At 41.8% G+C, this 8,198-nt stretch overlaps 1 protein-coding gene across 2 annotated transcripts; it reads left to right on the forward strand.

The window, feature by feature from the left end:
- Positions 1 to 3,481: 3,481 nt before the first annotated feature.
- LOC125000803 (claudin-10-like) lies at positions 3,482 to 6,339 on the forward strand. Of its 2 annotated transcripts, none has more exons than XM_047576489.1 (5): positions 3,482 to 4,284; positions 4,823 to 4,984; positions 5,062 to 5,143; positions 5,217 to 5,321; positions 5,900 to 6,339. In XM_047576489.1, the coding sequence occupies exons 1-5, from the start codon at positions 3,618 to 3,620 to the stop codon at positions 6,030 to 6,032; spliced, it is 1,149 nt and encodes a 382-aa protein (XP_047432445.1). In that variant the 5' UTR covers positions 3,482 to 3,617; the 3' UTR covers positions 6,033 to 6,339. The 2 variants fall into 2 exon arrangements, with proteins under 2 accessions (XP_047432445.1, XP_047432446.1); XM_047576490.1 differs by having other exon boundaries at positions 5,903 to 6,339.
- The last annotated feature ends 1,859 nt before the right edge of the window (positions 6,340 to 8,198 follow it).

Genomic DNA, 8,198 nt, shown 5'->3' on the forward strand with positions numbered 1-8,198 from the left:
TGTCATTCACATAATTAGCTACATCCTGTGTCTCTATCATTATCAGATTCTACGTTTGCTCGACTCCACATAGTAGTTTTTCTCAAAATAACAGCGACATTTCTGAGATTTCGTTGTATGTGTTTCCAATGAATGTACAGTCTCGCGATATTTCATGATTTTGACTTTAACTTTGGGGAAGATGGAATTCAAATGACGGGAAAATGCGAAAAAAAAGTGTTTCCATTGCTCTTTAATGACGCACTTTTCTATCGATGGGTCTGAAAAACCATCTCATGAGAGTGTAAAAATGTTTCAGCGATGTTTGAGTTGTTTTTTCTAAATGTAGATGTTTCCACTAGTAATGGAAACACTAGTGAAATCGCTATTTTAAACTGTAAAAAAATAATATCTGTCGATAACAACTCAAAAATTTCCACACACAAGAAAATTTCAAAAATGCAAAAAAAAAAAAATAATAATAATAATAAAAAAATATGTATGTATACAAAATAATATCAATAAATGTAGAATACAGATGAAGACATGAGAAAAATGTGAATGTATAATGAAGAAAGCGAACTGCGAACTGAGTCTTTACCTAAAGGAGCCGTTCAAAACGTTGACCCGTTCGTGAACCTCACATCACTGTTAATTATCCTCAGCCTTAACAGCATAATTGTTATAATATTGTGTAAACATTGTGTTCCACAAAGTTCAAATAAAGAAATTCTGCTACTACGTTGACGATATTTAACTGTTTATGCATTTGGAAAAATATGAGCGGGTTGGATTTACAACAATTCACAGTAACCGAGTGACGGTCTAAACTATTTACGATTGAGACAAGATAAGACAGATTTGTGTTGGACTCACTAAAATTGCGTCATATGGCTTTCTAGTATTGCATTATGTTGGGTGATAAAGGGCTAAGTTATGCCCGTCACGTGACAGGGTGGGAAGTTCCGATCATGTGACGAGGCGTGACGGGATGAAAAATGTCTCAGGGTCTGAAACAAGCAGGATTAAATTGAAGCAGACTATTTCCATTGCCCACCTTTTTTTTTTTTTTTTTAATTTTTGTTTGCTCACTTGGTGACTTTGTGCTCCCTTCCACAAACACAGAGACAGGTGATGAGGACAAAAAGAGGATATCCTATAAATAAAGAGGAGGCTGTAAATGAGAGACGGTCTACAGGTGTTTCCTGGACTGCAATGAACGATCAAAGACAAAGAACAGAGCAGCCAAAGCCATGACCTCACGTCGCCCTCCTCCTCCTCCTCCTCCTCCTCCTCCTCCTCCCATTCGGACATTCAAGGAGAGAAATCTGGTCAAATGGAACAAGGTTAAACTATCATCCTCACGCTGACAATCTAATGATAACAGGGCAGAATAAACGTTCACACTTTATCCCTCCTGTTGATGTTTGACTGGGGAGAAGGCCAAAGGAGAATAGTCAGCGGGAGATTATTACAAGCAGCTTCTTCTCCAGGAGATCGACACTCCGTTCCCATGCTTTCCCAGCCCTGTGATAGGTCAGGTTAATCTATTTTTTATTTTTTTTATTTGCTTTCGTAAATTCCCAGGTTGTTTTTCTTTCCTTCGGTGAGTCAAACCCAAGAGCTGCTCACCTCCTTTCATTTTAGTTCGTATGTATTGAGAAATGTGTTCAAAACTCCAACAAATAGTAGTGAAATATAAATTCATGACATGATTTTTGGTACATGATTATCATTGACTGTAAAGGTGTTCCTGACATTTAAGGTAAAAAAATAAAGATTTGGACTGGGCTATATAAGAAATATCTCATCTTTATATTCACTTTAAGTTTAGCAAATACATTCCCAAATAGCCTTTAATATATTTAAGACAAACAAAAAAATACTCTAAGAAAAATCGGTTCTTCACAATTGCTCTGGGGCACCTTTTGATGTCTAAGAACCTTTTCTGTATAAGGTTCTTTGGGGAACTGAATTTCAAAACGCTTCCATTAAGGACTGAATACGGTTCTCTGAAAACCAGGATAACAAATATTTCTTTGAAGAACCGATAGGCAAAGTGTTCCTTGAAGAACTTTAAAAGGTTCCCATATGGCATCAATGTGAAGAACCGCTTTTTGTTCTTTAAAGACCTGGATAATGATGGTTCTTTAAAGAACCAATAGGCAAAGTGTTCCTTGAAGAACTTTAAAAGGTTCCCATATGGCATCAATGTGAAGAACCGCTTCTGGTTCCTTTGAACCTTTAGTTTTAAGGGTGAATGTAAGTACATATAATGAAAATACAAGAAGACCTAAGACGGCTCCTTGGGGGACACCACTGAACCGGTTAAAAACTATGTTCTATGAATTTTTCTGAATGAATCAATGAATTATTTGTAGCCCGGGACACTATAAATCAATAATTTATCACAGTGAAGAATCGCTAATAAATAAACGTTGAAAGGTGGACTAATAATTACTTGCCCCTTGTGAGAGAGTCCATAATACTTATACTCTTTCAAAGGTGCTAAGAAAGCTCATAACTATTCTAGACAAAGACCAGCTATATTTACTGACAGGTAAATATAACTGAATATAATTAACAGGCCTATTTAACCTGCTCATACAATAAAAAACTAATTTTCCAGGCGATTGAAAGGTTAAGATTGTCGGATGATCACATCTGTGGTATTAATGCAATGTCATGAGCAGGTTAGCGCTGATAACAACCTGTTCCAGCTGCCTCCCATTCATTAGCAGGTTTACTGGATTAAGGTCCCCTCTGAGATTACCCGGCAACGGCTCCCATGGAAATAAGGCACGGAGGCTTCAACTGTCAAGAGGTCGGGAGGCAACAACGCGTTCAGCACCTCCTCTAGTGTTTGCTGACATTAACAACACCTGGGTTTAGTTCTTCCTGGAATAAAAACAGTTTTCCAGCACAAGTGCTTCATTACGCTCAATCACTTTTACAATTGACGCCGCTATTATTTCTCCTTTTTTGTTGTTCTTCGTGCTTCCTCTGTCTCTCCCTTCTCAGCTCAAAGTTCAATTACGTCATTAAAATAGTTGTGTCAGAAGCCACTAGATCATCATCCCGCAGTAACAGCTGAGCCACGGCAACTTAATCACTAAACGTGCCGTTAAAGTACACAGGGCTTCATCACGGAACAGTAAGATACCACCGACAGTGATAAAAAATATATATATATAACACAGAGAACATGAAAAACCAACATACGCATTTCAGTACTGGACAGTAAGACAACATTTTTCATTTCTCTGTGAAGTCACATGACTGGCAGCACAAATTGGAGGAGGACTCTGGTGGAAATAAGATAATAGAAGAAGACCGAAGAGATTAGTGAAACTGATTTCCCACGTTCAGTCTCTTTCTTGCTGGAATGAAATTTTAACAAGATCTCATCCTGGATCAAAGTGGTGGACTAATCTGGAGCCATGCCATGTAAAAGAGACTCAGGATTGGTCTGTGTCCACAAGCAGTTATTAGCAGTGAGTGCTTTAGTTCGTCTTAAAAAAGGCTGGATGTTTGGAAATCTAGTAAAATTCATCCTCCTTTTCCGCCACTTGATGGAGCTGTAACGCTGTAAAACCAGAACTGATCTGTCTTATAAATAGTTGTTCAGTCTGCTTTCCATGCAGCATTGTGACAAGATGCCAAGTATCCAAACTTCAAATAAAAAAAAAAAAAGAGTCATTCATCCGTTCCTCCATACAATCTCCACACTATCTCGGTTCCTCATCTGGTGTTTCCCCCCTTCTCTGTCAAAGACTTTTCAGATCCTTTCAATTAAAGACTTCCGTGCCCCTGCAGATCCCCTTGCAGACCCTATGAACACCGTGAGGAGTGATGACTTGTGCGTGCATCCTAGCTCCCCCCACCCACCCACCTACCTACCACCACCACCACCACCCTCAAAACACAACATGCCTCTGCTGATATTGCTTTCTTGGAGACGGACCGAGCAGGTGAAGCAGAGGCAAAGGTTCTGCAGAACTGCCAACGCTGACGCACCCTCCCACGTCCTGTCTTTTTCCTCACCGGGGGAAACTTTCCCTCACCAGTCCCAAGCCGGAGAGAAAATGGGCAGCATGGCGACGCAGATCGTCGCCTTCCTCCTGACCGTCTCCGGCTGGATCCTGGTGTCGTCCACCCTGCCGACGGACTACTGGAAGGTGTCTTCTGTGGACGGGACGGTCATCACCACGGCTACTTTCTGGTCCAATTTGTGGAAGACGTGCGTGACCGATTCCACCGGCGTGTCCAACTGCAAGGACTTCCCATCAATGCTGGCTCTGGATGGTGAGTTCACGGTGGCAGACCGTCACCAAACGGGCTTTTCGGTATCGGAGACAGACATACAGCAACGAGTTTCTCAGGACCTAGGTATCTGAGGACATCCATCCGACTGATGCACCTGTTGTTTCTGGATGAATGACCACCATTGTCAAAAAAAAAATGCATTCGGAACTGGATACTTTTCTGACTCTGGCTCGAGGCCACGAACAACCACCTCATTTAAAGCTAAAGGCCACAAGAGGCATATTTCAGTACTGGATCTGAGCGAGACCAGTACGACCTCCTAATGTGACCGAACGAAGCAATCTGAGAAAGTCATGCAGTCGCACCGAGGTCACTTCCCATTACTCTCCACCACTCGTTGGTGGGAAAAGCATCATTGCTTATGTATTGTTTCCCAAAATGCCCCACAACATCATGTAATTCCTTCTTGTTGAAATCCTTCCTGTGAATCGCACATTTCTTTTTCGTGGTGCTTCATTGTCAGGGATCACAGGTGATCCTAAATTCAAACCACCTCTTCTGTGTTTCCTTCCTGAAGCCTACATCCAGGTGTGTCGGGGTCTGATGATCGCCGCCGTGTGTCTGGGTTTCTTCGGCGCCAGTCTGGCCTTGGTCGGGATGAAGTGCACGAGAATCGGAGGCTCAGAGACCACCAAGGCTCGTCTGACCGCCCTGTCAGGCCTCCACTTCATCCTCAGCGGTACAAAGCAAATTCGGTGTCTGGGTTCATCGGGGAATGCGTTACAGTTTTAGGAATCTGCTCATTTCCCTCCACAGGCCTCTGCTGCCTGACCGCATGCTCCATATACGCCCACAGGATCACGACCGACTTCTTTGACCCCCTCTTCTTCGCCCAGAAGTAAGGACAAAAAAACAATCTGATGAAAAGGAGTCATGTTGTACGGTGATTGCTGTACTTTCCACCCGTGCAGGTTCGAGCTGGGAGCGGCCCTCTTCATCGGCTGGGCCGGATCGGTGCTGTGCATCTTGGGAGGACTCATATTCTGCCTCTCCCTGTCCGAGGGCTTCACCATCAGGTAAACGGTTCAGCCGACGCGCTTTACATCAGCAGCGTGATTCCACATCAGTCGTCGGTGAAAAAAAACGATTTAATGGAAATCTGATTTGACTCTGAACCGAGGCGGCTAACTCATTTAAATAATTACCTTAGCGGCCACGCGGTCCGAAAACATGCGGTAATCTCACTCAACATCTTGTCACGTAATTGCCGAATGTACCGGGGTAAGTTGTGTGATTATTTTTGATTAGTTGCTGTGTGTGAATGTTTTCTTTGTTGCAGTCATGTAAGAGGGACGTTAGTGGAAGTCAAAGTCACCTTGACTGAGAGTAGCTATAGGGATTCAAAAGAAACGGGGGGATTTAGACACAGGTTTGGCAGAATTTAATAGTTTTAATTGAAAAATCTGTAATTATTTGGCCTGTTTGTTGAGTTTTTAGCCAGGCTAGCTGCAGTTTTGTTACTTTTGATACTCCTATTTCAATAAAAATAATTCTTCCGTTGCTTTGAAAGGAGCTGTGCAATTTGTGCAAAACCTGCTTATTAGCACGAGTTAGCAGGCTTTTTCACAGTTTCCTCTCTTTTTCTTCTTCTTAGTAGAGCCGAATACTCGTACGCTGGAGCTGCATCCTTTGTGACGGCACGCAACAAGCAAAGCAAGGCAGCCAGCGGCCCGCGCAAGGAAGCACGTGAGCCGTCGCAACAGTTCGGGAGAAACGCCTACGTGTGAAATTTATCGTGATAAACTAAAAAAGACGAAGGACAGGATCCGTATCAATGAAGTGAAAGGGATTAATTGCTGCAGAAAAAAAAGAAAAAACATATTTTGTGTGACAGTTTACATATTCAAATGTTATAATAATCCTTATCTGGTCTGTTCCTGTCAATAGCTCATAAATAAAAGATAAGCGTCTTTTTTTTTTTCCCCCCTTTAGGGCAGGAAATTTGATTTGGCATGAAATGATGTTCAAACTCTACGGTCACCTTCAACGAGCTGCCTGTAATACTTAGACACACATTAAACCTGGGTTTCATAACTCTTGAGTCGTTTGTTCCATTACAACCAAGTATAATTTAGCATGAGATTAAAGCTACAGCTCATTTTATATGAATTAACATGAAGAGTTTATATTAAAGGGATAAATCAGCTGTGATGTAATTCTTCTTTTCCAGTTGTCCTGGTCTAGACTGGTCTGACCTCCAGGGGTCACTAGGTCACGTCTGACCCCAGAGATGCCTGTGTAGATATGTAGATGTGGAAAGCACGGCCGGAGGCTACTCCTCCTATCAGCCATCCATCTCCACCTGGGAATTATTATCAATAGGAACCCCGGGCTGTGTTACGCGAGAAACAAAAAAAAAAAAAAAAAAAAAAAACCCTCTTGGCCCAGAGGTGGGATACTTGAACCAGCTGGCAGGGCGCAGTTGCCCTGTGCTTTTCGCTGCCTCGCATCCGTAAACAAGTGTCAGGTGTCCGGGGCTCTGCAGAACGGCGGCATTGTGTTGTGTAATGTCCACAACACGTGATGCTAAAACCACAAGCCCCTTTCAGGCTTAAAGTTTTTATTAATAATTAAGAAAAACTGAGAAAAATCTAAGAATAATTTACTTTGCGTGTCGTTTTTTAGCATGTTTCTGGTGCATCTCTGCATATAATAAACTTAATTAGCATTAGCATATAGAAATTTAAATTCTACATCCTGATGCACAAGTAAAAGTTTATTTTTTGGACAGTTTAGTTTATTCTTTTGCCGTCCGCGCCTTTGCTTTGAAAAGTTCTACAAATAAATTAAGGTTGGGAACTGACACTACCACAATCTGCAATCACGCCGCCAGAGAGAGCACATGTAAAGGTTCACCTGTCTTCATAAGACAAACCTCAACTCTGTCCCTTCAGCTTAAGATATAGTAGCAACACATTTAATTCAATTCATTCGTTTCCTCGTGTTCTTTTTGTTTCTTTTCTAGTGTTATAATAATTAAAGCCGCCCCTACCAGACTAATCAAGGCTCCCCGGCTCCTTATCTCTGCCAATAACTTTGCCATAAGCCAAGAGGACCTAGGAACAAAGAAGAGCTCTTTCATCCCGGCCGACACAACATTCATCACTCCCTGGAAACTCTCATTACCTCAGCTTTAACTCTAATTAGAGCGGCACAAAGACGCTGTAATCGCGGCGCGTGCACGGCGCAGCGAGGTCCCGGCGAAATGAAACTAATAACCTCGCGACTTAAAGCCTGAGGCGACGCGGAGGACGATGCTTCAAGCAGCTTACGTCCTGGCTGCAGGGTTATTACATATTTCAAGGAACGTATAAAGGTCAGTGGTGGAGGAAATACACACCGGACACTCAGTTTGAATCTACACATAAAGCTGAGGTCTTTCTTCCTGCATATTACACAATCAAAACATCAAAATGAGTCTCACTCGGAGTATTGATGAAGCTAGGATTAAAAGATTAAAAAGTCAGGCTGCAGTTCCTCCTGCTGCCACTAGAGGCTGGTTTCAAAATCCCATCATGTTAAAATGTCCACCTTTACAGAAGAAACAAACATGCCTCCGACTCTCTTTTCAGAGGCAGCCATCAAGTGGCCATTCAAGGAACTACAACTTTCTGCCCTTTGGGTTTTTACTTTAAGGGGGAAAAATTAGGGCAATTCCAAGGACCCTGAAGATAGGTTAAAAAAAAGAGAGAAAACTATTAAATCATCATCATAAAAAACACAATTTTGTAATATAATAATAAAATATAGTAGTAAAGTAAGTTGTCTACGCACATGTGCGTAGTATCCGTATCAGCACTTATGTTCTAATGTTCAAGAAGTTATGTTTTAATGTTATAAAAACATAAGTTACTTTCACCTTCTTTGTGTTTTTCTTGTATTTCATGATACGT

The sequence above is a fragment of the Mugil cephalus genome, chromosome 23 (genome assembly GCF_022458985.1).
Source record: "Mugil cephalus isolate CIBA_MC_2020 chromosome 23, CIBA_Mcephalus_1.1, whole genome shotgun sequence".
NCBI lineage: Eukaryota > Metazoa > Chordata > Actinopteri > Mugiliformes > Mugilidae > Mugil > Mugil cephalus.